This window comes from Coffea arabica, chromosome 8e, assembly GCF_036785885.1.
Source record: "Coffea arabica cultivar ET-39 chromosome 8e, Coffea Arabica ET-39 HiFi, whole genome shotgun sequence".
NCBI classification, from domain to species: Eukaryota; Viridiplantae; Streptophyta; class Magnoliopsida; order Gentianales; family Rubiaceae; genus Coffea; species Coffea arabica.
The window spans coordinates 43,487,828-43,501,271 of NC_092324.1; the positions used below are offsets into that span (position 1 = coordinate 43,487,828).

Below are 13,444 nucleotides of genomic sequence, written 5' to 3' on the forward strand. Positions count from 1 at the left end.
TACATGTGTCAAAATGAAAGTTTAAATTCAACTAAATTGAGATTATGCACATTTATCCATACCACTAATATATACATTATCATAGTGTATATAAAATTAAGAGATTTTCTAATGGGCATGCATACTAACAATTATTACCCTACCTTATATTTATATATTTTCCTTATTTAATCTTACCTATCGTCCTTTGTTTTTTATTTTCTTTCCCTAATTAATTTTATAATTCCAAAAATATGACATCTGAAATATATCTTAACGAGTATCCACAGGGCACCCGATGGACAGATGCTGAAATTAATCCTAATTAATTAATTAATTAACATAAACTAAGAACTTGTAATATCTCACATTATCTCCTTGCAAAGGAAGAGTGATCAAAATGCACATCCAAAGATATTACTTACCTTCTAGATGACTAGTACTAGATTATGTTACATTACATGTGACATAAATAATTGCCAAATGAACTACTTGCTTAAATACTTGGTTTAAAAACTATTTTCAACGTGAACTATTCCCTTGCTTTCTTGAAGGCTGCTACAAAGAGTCTTTGATAACAACCAATTACAATATATTACTTACACCTGTTTTAGTATATTAATAGAGGCATATATGCATGGCAATTATATATACAGTACCGCACCCGGTTTGATTATGGCAGTTTGAAACAACTTATTACACAGTATCGTAATTGATGTTTTTCAGACTATATTAAAAAGTGGTGATTGAAATTCACCAGTTAACCGAATTTTGATGGCTGTCCACGACATAGAAAGTAGTACAGCAAAATTAATTATTAAGCTCCGGAAGGTCACAGTTATATGGCTCCCTTCAACTTGGTGCATTGAACCAGTCAGGCGGATATATGGACCAAGAAAGGACCTATGCTTGGGGGAAGATTTATGAGAGGTGGGATTTTTAGAAAAACGAGGACATTTATGCATATGTTTTTGGTACCAGATAACTTGTTGGACATATAATTATTTTAAAAGCAGTAACTAATTTCTTTTCGAGGATGTTTGTGCTGAAAAAGGAGAAACGTACATTATAACAAGTTTTAGAGCATATTATTTCCTTGTAACAATGGTAAAAATCTTATTTTCAGAGCAAAATGGCCTGAAGAAATCGATATGCCAATCACACTATTTTAGAAATACATAACAACTTGTAGTAGTTCTGAGCCAAACTGTTAGACAAAAACTTTATTTTCTAGGTGATATTCTGAAGTCGACTCTAGACTTTGTTATTGGATTGTTAGATTTTAATAGAAAGGAAAGACACGACAAGGTAAAATTTCATTAAAAAAACTCTTTATAGTGGAAGTTACCATCAGTAGTTGTTGCAATCAGAAACCTCGATTACGAATATTTGGATTTTATGTCACAAGTCAAGCAAGAATTTGTGCAGAATTGTCAAGTAGAAGTTCATTAGGAATTGTAAAAGTTGCATCTTTAAATAACAAAAAGGGAAAGCATTTAATGATTTTAGATGTGACACTTATTTTGTAACATCCGAAAAGTGAAAACATGACACTAATAATGTAAATCGTTGAGAAGGCATCATCCTAGTTGGGCTGTGGGAATCGTGGTTCAGCAACTGCAACGAGAGGTTTGGCCAGGACGCCAGCATCCTCGCACTCTGCTAAATCAATCTGGGAAAGACCTGATGGAATCTTCCAGCTAAAGCATTGAAGAAGTCTGGCCAGCAACATCACAGTGAGTGTAGAGCCCAAAAGGACTCCTGGACATCCACGCCTTCCGGTGCTGAAGGAAAACATATTTAATTCTGGATCGTTGAGATCCATTCTAGCATCATCCATGTCCTTCATGTGGCGCTCAGGCATGTACATCAGCGGATCCTCCCAGATTCGAGGATTACGGCTAAGTCCTGGACGGCTCAGGATAACATGGCTACCTTTCGGAATGAAGTAGCCACCAACAACGGTGTCCTGAGTGGATACATGAGGAACATTAAAGGGTGCAAACGGATGGAGCCGCAAGGACTCTTTTACGCAGGCCTTCACATATTTCAGCCTCGGAAGGTCAGATTCATGAACAAGCCTATCCTTCCCAACCACGGCATCTAGCTCTTCTGTGGCTTTTTGAAGAATTTCGGGTTGATTTAGCATCTCTGCTAATGCCCATTCCACAGCATTTGATGGATTGTCGACTGTCGCAAACATTAGTTCCTGTGGAGCATCATCGTAGAGTTAACGTGAAAACTAATACTAATCCTTTTTAACCAAATTCAGTAACCAACTGACCGTACAACAACACCATATTTCAAGTTTCATTTTGGTGGTGATTAAGACTCATTGAGATTCCATCCTTTTCTAAGTTCTGCTAATCAACAAATTTGGGCAAATTATTTTTTAATATTGTCAGAGCGTGGCTGATGGGCATTAGCACACATAAACCATATCACTAAAACCTGAGCGAACAATCATCTTATGTCACCTTTTGTACGTCATTTGACGTGGACATGGTTCAGCTGAATGTTTCCACAGCTTTGATTCTGCATGCTGGATTTTATGGTCACTACGATTGATTTTATTCTTCTGTTAGTCTATCCACGTTTGGCGGACACATGCTAGTAGAATCTCCAAATTGTTACTGTTTTTAACTGTTCAGGTTTTCAAGTAGAATTCCCCCCGCAACTATTCCACAACACATTTCCTTCACACACAAATTATACACACTCTTTTTTCTTTCTTGAACTATTAATATCTCCTACTCTTTTTTCTTTTTCTTTTTGAAAGAAAATCTGCATCTCAGCTTCCAAAAATTTCAATTTAATTATGGACTCTGATGGCATGATTTTTTTTTTTTAAGGTGTGAGACGAGCATTTATTTTTTCACCATTTTCATAGGGTCTTGAAATAAAAATGTGGCAGTTTAGTCCATAGTACAGAAGTGTTACGTATAACTTTTGAAATTAGAAAATAATTACTTATGTGAAAGGGCACTAGCTGATAAGGAGCTAAAGTTTGTTTAAGAAATTGTTTATGTAACCATGCAGCAGGATAGAGGATCCCTTACAGTAATTTGTGCTCTGATCTCCTCAGTTGTTAAGAGGGGTCTGCCGTTGCTATCTTTGAGCCTGATTAGGACATCCAGAAGGTCTTCTTCCTCATTTTTCACGCCACTCTCCCACATTTTAATCCTTTTTTCAATTTCGGGATCTTGGTGCTTTCGTACACATGCAACGGCCTCAGTAAGAATCTTTCGGTGGCCATCAAAATCAAAAATCTTCATCCAGGGCAGGTAATCTGATAAGCTGAATGCATACAAATAAGCAAGGATTTTGAATAGTGCATTGATATTTTCAACTTCCTCAGCACCTGGTCCTCCATCTTCCATTCCTTTCCCGAAGAATCTTATGTTGAAAATCATCTTTCTCATCACATTTCCGCAGTAGTGTTGCGTAACCAATCTTATGTCCACTAGCCCACCGGTGACATTGTACTTGCACTGATTGTAGACATAATTAACCAAATGATCTGCTTCCTCTGCCCGCTTGCATTGAAGCCATTGGTGTTTAGCAGGTGAGAGGACACTAGAAACGACCATTCGCTTCATTTTCTTGTACTGGTCGCCCATAGGTGAAAGGGCGGTTGTCAAGAATCCTTCACTACAAAGTTCTGCAGACATGAAAACAGGTCTGCTGGAGAAAATCGAGTCTTGTTTCTTGCAGAACTCGCGAGCGAGCTCAGGAGAAGTGACTGGAATGATATGAACACCGAAAGTGCGGATACATGCGATTTCGGTATTCAAATCATCCATGACTTTGCGTATCCATCGATTTGTTGGTCTGTTTTTCAGCATTTGGAAAATGCAACCAAAGAAAGGCAAGGATTTTGGGCCAGGAGGGAGAGGGAATCGACGAGGTTTGTTTTTCTTTAGACAAATAGTTAACCATTTGTCCATCATAAATATCACCAACAAAACCAAAGCCATGAATCCTGAGAAAAATGGGATCCATGACACTGAGGTAAATCCCAAGCTTGAATCAACACGAAGACCGGAAGTGTAATTCATGACTTGAGACCGTATGAAAAGGTTATCAGGCTGTGTAGGTTCGTTTATTCTTATTACACAGTCTAAGATGGAGTGTAGGCAAAGGCAATTCTTGTTGATGGTTTGTAAAGAGTTCGATCATGCGAGCTTTTTATAGGAGAAACTTGTTGCTAGCCAAATATTTATGATATTGCAGTAGTGTTGAACAAGTGTCACAAGGAACTTAGTCAGAAGTTGGATGTTAGGAATAGTACGTATTTGCCCATGTGGCATCTCTTTCAACTCAACAAACGTACAACAGCACTAAAGATTTTTTAAAATCCCTATAAACTCTCCATATTGGTATTACTTTCACTACTCATTGCAATAAAAAAAAACCCCTAGTTACAAACATTTGAAACCTATGTCTACAAATCATGTAAGAATTTGAGTAATATTAGGTAGACTGAGTTATATCAAAAATAGATTTTTGCTATTCTTCCTTTAATTTTTATTTTTTGGTTATTATTTGAATTGCCATTTAATTTAAACTAATTTAATAAACATGGCACACTTTAACCTAATTGAATTTTATTGTGGTAATATGAAGTGCTTTTAGAGATATCGAGGATTTTGAAAGAGAAGTTATGATACCGTTAGTATGATAATTACTTTACGATAAAAGATTATTATTTAGACTCCACTAGCAATTTTATCAAGAAAAGCTGCATGGAAGAGAATACCACATTGCCATTGTAAGTGCTTGAGATTGAGTTCACGTTTTATCCATTGGATGGTACATATACGATAAATACAAATTTTAATCGACCTGTCCACCAGTTACTTTGCAAGGGAATTTGGAAAGCATCTGTTGTATATTAGTCTGAGTCTGGAAAAACAATATTGCCCATAAGTAACTTTTCCAAACCAACACATCTACATCTGCACTAAACATTAGAATGCATACTATGTATAGATTAATTTCATCATCTTATATTCTCATACATTTTAACAAATAATCAATTAACCTTCAAATGAAATAGATTTCGTATAAAATTACTCAAGATATTTAATAGAGCCAGAAGAAAAACTTTGAAATTTTATTTTGGATTGTTACATTTTAGGAGCAATTTTTTTTTTCTAAAAACCCTAAAAATTCTTCATATTGCTACTACAATTATTAGTTATTACAATCACAAACTCTAGTTGCAAGCATTTTGAAATCTATATCCACAAGTCATGCACTTTGTGTAGTATTTGTTGGAATAAATAACATCAAAATTACATTAATTTCTCTTAATCTTTCTCTAATTTTTTAATTTTTGTTTATTTGTTTGTGTACCGTGAATCATTTGAAATTAATTTAAGAAATATGGCACTCTTTAGGCTAAAGGAAATTGCTCTATGAATACGAAGTGCTTTCAGAGATTTTTTGCATAAAAAGTTAAGATATCATTAGTAGAATACGTAATCTATCGGAAAAAAGATACTAATTTTTAAGTTTCTAACTATTGGACTATTTGTATGATCAAAACAAATTTTAATTCGCTTTTCTATCTTTTAGTTTATTGGGTTATTCAAAACATATCTGTGTTTATATTCAGTTTAACTCATATTCTATTTTATCTGTATATTCTAATTGTATCTATTTGAAACATAGAGCACCATATTGAAACGAACTCTAGACATTAGGGCTCAAAAATCCAAAGTTGACGCTAATTTAATTTTGACCATTAGCCACCATTGATTGTACCAGTAACTTGGGCACCATATTTTTTGGTCAAAGCATTGGGAATCAGTTTTTCGCATAGGTCAAATATTGACGATCAAAATTGCTTTTTTCTTTTGTATTATTCGTTCTCTCGACCAACGGGCAAAAAAAAAAAAAAAAGGAATGTCAATTTTTTTGCACGTGGATGCCATGCACAATTCATGCAGTGCCATGTGATGTGTAGGACATCCTTCATTCCTTCCATCTTTAGGTACGGTTCAATTTCATATCAATTTGACCACTAGCATCTATTCTTTTAGTTGCTTGCAAACTTAGGACGACTTAGATGTGATGCATTATTAAGCCTGTCCCAATCTTCCCCTCTAATACGGGCGGCCGGGTTTAGAGCGAATGAAACTCATCACTACCTCGTACGGGCGTTGAGACCATAGCATGTTACATGTGTTGTCACACAAGATAAGCATGCCGCCCGCTTGCTGGCCGGGCGAATCGAAGTTCTCTTCCGGTCAACTGTCTACAAAATAAAAAAGAAAGGCCAATAACTTTTAGTTGTGCGACAAGAAAAGGAAGCACATTGTTGTCTGCAGCAATGTTTTAAAACTCGAATCGTTAATTGAATCGGCGAAGTGTTCGGATCAAAGTTTAATCGGTCAGACTGATTCAACCCTGGTTCAATTAATTTTTTAAAAAATAATTTATATAAATATATATATGCACAAAATAAGACATGCAGTGGTCTAATTTAAAACTTTATATGATGAAAAGTTTAATATTTTTAAAGAACTTGGATTTTCAAAAATAAAGTTTTTAAATTATAAGTTGAAACAAATAAATTTCATCTCAATCTCAGTTATATGTACCTAAAAAATAATCTTAAATCCAACCCAAAAATACCATAATATTTTGAAATTATACAAAATTCACGTCTATGGGAATTAGACATTGTGAATTTAAATTTTAATTCACGTTTTTTGAATTTAGAGATTGCAACTTAAAAACAAAAGTTTGGAGTTTGGAAGAAATCAGGAGAATAAAAAATAGAGATGCAAACTTGATAAGAAGCAAAAAATGAGATGAAAGTGAGTGGTTGTGGCATTTAATAATTAGTTTTTAGGATTAAAGAAAACAATTATTTTTTATTTTTTTCAATTTAATAGACAAAAATAAAATTAAAAGATAGAAGAAAACATCAATAAATTAAAACTAAAGAGGTTTGATTAAAAGGGGGTAACAAAAGAAAAAAGGAGAAGGAGAGAGAAAGAGAGAGAGAGTTGAAGATTAGAAAGAAAAAGTTATGAGAGAATAAGACTTTGTAGGAAAAATAGAGGAAAGAAAGTTGAAAATTTAATATATATATATATATATATATATATATATATATATATATATATATAAATGTGGTACAAAGAAAGACTAATTGCATGTGATGGTGCAATGGTTACTATGTTGGTCTTCTATAACAAAAGTCTTGAGTTTAATCCTTGCTAGCTGCATTTTGCAAAACTTTAAAAAAATATTGAGGGAAAACTAAAAAATTGAAAATTAGCGGTTCAACCTGGTTACCGGGATTGACAGTTTTGACCAGTCTTAAGCGGTTATTTGACAATTTCAACTGTAACATAGAATCGGACTGGTATCATGACCGGTTCGTGGTTCCATCGGTCGAATCGGCCGGTCCGGTCCGATTCTCAAAACATTGTCCTGCATACGATGTCTACTGTTATTAATCCTAGTCCCGATGCTTTTCATTCATGCTTCAGAACATGTGCAAAGTCGAAGCTAGTATAATCTGCACCCCAAAAATAAATAAATAAATGGGTAAAAAATAAAAAAGCCCCCATGATAAGTCTAATACACAGAAAAACCCCCTATAGTTTTAAAATATACAACACGACACCTTATACTTTGAAATAAATTGTAAAGATGACGGAATCCATTAAACTTAACGGAAATGACTTATTGGAACCTAAAAATAATTTTTTATACCTAATTTTTATCAAATATACCTATTCTACCCCTTAACCCTCAATTCTCTTTATTTAGAGAATAAAACAAATGATTTTTTTGAGTTGTCTTTTGCTTAATTATATCAGGGCATTTTGGTCATTTCGTCCATTTCCGTTAAATTTAACGGATTCCGTCACCTTTACAATTTATTTCAAAGTATAAGGTGTCGTGTTGTATATTTTGAAATCATGGGGGGCTTTTCTGTGTATTAGCTTTACCACATGGGGTTTTTTTGTTTTTTACCCTAAATAAATAAATAAGAATAACAAAGGCAATATGTTAATTTAACTGATAGGGTGTTAATTGTTGGTTATTTTATTATTAATTTCCCCTTTGTCCTTGCCAAATATTATTTTAATTAGTAATATTTACTTATATTTGGTATTTGAACTTAATTTCAAGGACTGGAGCAAGAAATGCTAAAAAGAAGATTTTATTGAGAAAAATCCTCTACACGCTAGAGCCTCCAGTGGATATACAAACCTGGCCCACATTGCTAAGAAGAAACGGATCTCCCTTTTCCTTGTGGTGATGAAGCGGCGCCGACTAAGAGTCCTCTTATGAAGAGGAAATGAGAAAAGTGGAATTGAAGGGGCTTTCTTCTTGTACTTTGACTCTCAATTTCGGCGGGGACCACGGATAAGAAGCATAAGTCATTTGGACTCTTGGAAAGAAACGTACAGAGGCTTGTGAAATGGAATTGGACTCTCAATTCGTGTGGGGACCACGGAGAATAGGGAAGGCATTAGTCATTTGGCTTTAAAAGAGCAACAAACGTACACAGAAGCTTTTATCAATAGTTTTAGCTTAGTTTTTAGCATAGTTTAGTTTTATTCTTTCTTGGTTTCTCTTATGGCCTGGACCTCAATTAAATTACGTGGAGATTTTCTCATGAGGCGTGGCTAAGTTTCTCATCTAGTCGAGGAACAACGGAGGACTTGGTTCTACTAAATTTGTGAGATCGAATTAGTTTTTATTTATTTCCTATTATTTTCTGGTATTCGTCTATCTTCTGCTTTATGTTCATATGGTTATTTTATTATTCGATTATCCAGGGCCCGGATTCTAGATTAATTCAATAACCTGAAGCCAATTAGGGTAGTTAAATCCGTAATTGTTTAATTATTCTAAACTGGTGGCAACTGGCATGATTGGGTTTGTGTTAGGGAGATAGGCAGGCTAACTTAAAGAGACCCTCGTAGCGTGTTGATTGGTTAGAATTAGGCTCTTCTAATTATTCATGCAATTAGGGAATTGAACTTCTATGGTCGTACCTAGGGTTATTTCCTGATTAGAGAAATAGTCAACGGTCGTACCTTGGCTATCGATAAATTGAGGAAGAGTTGGTTGTTTATCGCGTGTATGACAACTATAACTAATTTATCAGATAGTAACTGGAATAATCCTTGCATCTGTGATCGAATTAAGTGAACCATCTCCGAAGTTGTCTCTTGACTAGAGTTCGTCCATTATTATTTTTATTGTGATAATTAGTTATTTGAGTTGTAGTTATTTTATTTTATTTTAATTTATTCCAAGTAATTTAGTTACTCTCATTTTCAAAAACCCCCCATATCTGGAACTTGAGAAGAAATTAAATTATCTCCAGTCCCTGTGGATTCGACCCTGCTTACCGCTATATACAGAATTTGTACCTTATTTGAGCAGGTATTTATTATTGCACAGGTTCGACGCCTGTCATTAACCCAAAAAAAAGGCCAATTTTTGTTAAGGTACCCATTTTTTAAAACAAGACATTTTGATTAATTTCTCTTTTTTGCATAGGGGATGTGTCTAGTTAAAAACAATTGGTGGGATTATATCAACGAAATGGCCTTTTTAGAAAAAAAAATGCAAAAGTTGAAAAAATAAAATAAAAATAAAAGTGTCTATTAGTATTTTAAACTTCTAATTTGAATTTGATTTGTCTCCAAGGTGAAATCCAAATAAGATAATTTTCATTTTTTCTCACTAAGATTTAGCTTAATGTTAGTTTACTTTTTCCTAAATATATGAAATAATCAAATTTGCCCTCTTTAGAAGTCTGGTTACATATTGATTACACAAAAATGTTAAATTGACAAAAAAAAATTCTGCTTTGTTTATTTTCCTTAAAATCTTTTTGTATTCCTATTAGATTAATGTGTATTTTGTATGTATTATTTTAGTTTTATTAGGCTTTCAGTCGAATGACAACGATGATGATGATACAAAATGCTTGTATTGAGATTGTTCGTTCAAAAATAAATTAGTTTTTGTTTATGTAAATCATTATAAAAATTGTATTATTATTTTTTGTTAGTCAACAATTAATAACTTAATCAAAACTATTAAAAAGGCTGTTATGTCTTGCTTTTTAAAACAAATGTCAAGAGGCAAAATAAAAAATATCATATTTACATTTGGTTTGGAGTAGAGGTTTAATTACAACCAAATTATGTTAACCAGTCCAAACCCGCCTACCAATAACTTGTTCTAGCCTGTCTATTAATTTTGAATAGGTCTAAATAGGTACCCAATTAAACCCATGTAATTGATGGGTAGTGGATTGATTCGACTCACCCATTTATACCTATTTAAAAATAATTATACATTTAAACTCAACTTTTAAAAGTGTTAGACAAATAAATTTGAATTTCTTATCAATCTAATAACAATAATATACTATTATTTTTTTTCAAACAACATGAAAAAATAAAAGAAAAAAGTAGAATTTTAAATTACTCATAAATGGGTAATTAGGTATACCCATACCTATTTATTAAATGGATTGATCCAATTACAAACCATTTATACTCATTATTCAATTATGACCCTCTCAACCCCGTCCGTTTCACGCATTTTGACACCTTTGGAGGGTCAATTCAGAACTAAAATGTATCAGTTGAGGGATCTAATAGATACTTTTAAAAGTTGAATAACCAAAGAAGATATTCATAAAAGTTGAGGAATTATTGGAGTCATTTATTCAACAAGAAATCAAAATAAAGTCATTTCTCCTGGTGGGAATTGTTTTGAGCCCCACATTGATACGAGAAAACTATTGAACATAACCACATCAATAGACAAGCGATGAATGGTCCGTCCCATATTAAGACAAGTGCAAAGTTGGCTCGATCAAAGGGGGATGAGTCCAAATTCACCTAATCCTTGCAGAAGTGAAAATTAAAAAAAAAATGAAGAAAAACATGTTTCGACTGTTACCACTTTCGAACGGCAAATTGTGTGGTTCGCAAGAATTGGCCACGTACATTGAACAACGATGGTTTTGTCAAAGTTTCGTCGGCGTCTTGTTTACTCAGTCAAGAGTAACACTACGGATGACTAGCCATGACTTGGATTTCATCACCATTTCTCGCGCGCCATCACCCTTATGATCATATGAAGAAGTAATCACGATATTCATGCAAGTACATTCACTCTCTTTGAAGTTCTTAGGACCATATATTATGGGAGAGGGAATCTCATTACTTTGGACCATATAAAAGTTCTAAGGGTTGCTTTGAGCTTTTGGTATGTGTGAGGTATTGAGTGTCGGCAATTCCCGTTGATGGCTTGTAAAGAGTGCAATTATGAGAGCTTTTATCGGAGAAATTTGTTGGTAGCATTAGGTATCTATGATTTTGCAGTACCTGCCACGTTGGACTTTTGGATACCATTACTTTTTTTTCACTTAGGATTATCCCAACTTTTTGGCCAGACTAATCCCCTAAAGTTATGTAGAGTCTTGCCTCAAAAATAAACATTTTATTTTTTTGTGGTTTGCAAAGATTAACCTTAGGTTTTTTTTTTTGGAAAAATCACCAATTTAGTCCCTAAACATTTTTACTAACGCCAATTTGGTCCCTTAAAATTTTTTACTATGACATTAGTCCTCAAAGTAAAATATTTACGCCAATTAAGGACATGCGTTGCAGCGCCGCTCCAAACTTGTCTCTTATTGAAGTAGACGGCGGTCCATTCAAGGGCTTTTTGGGCACTTCATGCCAAGATCATTTTAAGGCTTGGATAGAAAATAAAAATGCGTCCAACATATGCCGAAATTAGGAAAGCTTCTGAGAGAGTGTGTGTGAAACCGATTTAGGGCTTTTTGCTGATGACTGAAATCTGCATTAGTGCACCTGAATCAGATGATGGAAAGCGATTCAATAAAATCAAATCGCTAAAGATGGAACAATTGGGTGAGCAAAAGAGTGCTGGAGCTAAAACCAGTGAAATGGTAGCGGGAAAGTTTGGTAAGTCCAAACCTATTGTGAATCTGTTGTGATGATTTGGTTACATAATCGGTTGATTCTTTACTTATTGTGAATCAATTTTTTATCTTATGCACTATGTCCATTTTATGGGTAGTAAAGACCAGGTATTCGGGTGGTTGAATATAGGGTATGATATGGGATTGATGTTGTTTTGTTTTATTTTTCTTTAGCTCATGTGGTCCCTTTGTTAACAAAATTGCATTATATTGTTGCTTTCATGGTACTGGAAAGTTACTTTTTCCGATTTTTCTTTAGCTTATGTGGTCCTTTTGTTGGTAAAATTGCATTATATTGTTACTTTTATGGTACTGGAAATAGGGACAGAATAAAGGTTGAGCACGTGAAAAATAATTAATAAAAATGTTTTGTCTTTTTGTGAAAAAAAAAATAGAAACAGGACACAGATTGGATTATTTTACGCTGAAAATATTTCATGGTGGGGTATATTTTGGACCACCAGAAGAAAAGTATGTCGGGGGTAGTGTGGAATCTTTTGAGGGTGTTCTTACAAATGGAGTGAGTTTGAACAGTCTCTCTGCATTCTGTATTTTGCTTGGATGTGAAGGTAATGTAAAAATGTATTATAGAGTTCTAGGCAAAGAGAATGAATTTAAACTTTGCAAAATAGATAGTGAAGCTGATGTTGCAGATATGGCCGTCATAGGGAGCCAAATTGGTGATGTTGAACTATATTTGGTGCAAGAATTTCATATTAGGTTGTTGGAGAGTAAATTAGACAGGTGTAATGTTGGTGCGGCTGAGTCTAGTGTGTCAAAAGAAGATTGTTGTTATATTGTGACGGGCGTAGGGTATACATATAACATTAAACTCATCCTAATCAAGTTTTACATTTATAAACTCCTAAATACCCTACACGCGATTTATCACAAGTATACAAATCGTTAGCGAGTATAGGGTATTAAGAGTCGATCCCACAAGGAAGATTACAATTACCGGCACTACTAAAGCTTCTCTATTATTTAGACTATCAATGAATTATAACAAGTAAAACCTACTGAACTTATGCAAGAAAATAACAAATGAAAGCTCCTTAGGTTATGGTATCCCTGACTACTCATGCAATTGTCATTTTTGGATCATTGAGTACTACTATCTAGGCTAGTTATGGTGTAATTTCCTTAAACATGTAAAACCTACTTTCGTAGTGAATCAACTATACTCATAACTAATCCATACCTATTCTCATGGTTATGAAATTAGCTACAAGTTCATTTCTTCAATGAAATTACATGAAATAAATCACTAAAAACCACATAGGTACACCTCTACTTTCGTGAGTGTACTCCCTATATTTAACACTTCTTGAACTAGTGTTAAATCTCAATTTTTATTGCAGAAACAACACCTTAGATAATCACAATTAATGGTTCCAGATTAATCATGATTTAAAGAGTCAAAGTGCTAAATAACTTGCTCAAATCATAGCGCAATCA

At 33.9% G+C, this 13,444-nt stretch overlaps 1 protein-coding gene across 1 annotated transcript; it reads right to left on the minus strand.

Annotated features, from left to right (window-relative positions):
• Positions 1 to 1,560: 1,560 nt before the first annotated feature.
• On the minus strand, positions 1,561 to 4,037 carry LOC113703112 (tryptophan N-monooxygenase CYP79A68-like). Its single transcript, XM_027224368.2, has 2 exons — positions 3,039 to 4,037; positions 1,561 to 2,188 (listed from the first exon to the last, which is right to left on the minus strand). The coding sequence occupies exons 1-2, from the start codon at positions 4,035 to 4,037 to the stop codon at positions 1,565 to 1,567; spliced, it is 1,623 nt and encodes a 540-aa protein (XP_027080169.1). The 3' UTR covers positions 1,561 to 1,564.
• Between the last annotated feature and the right edge of the window lie 9,407 nt (positions 4,038 to 13,444).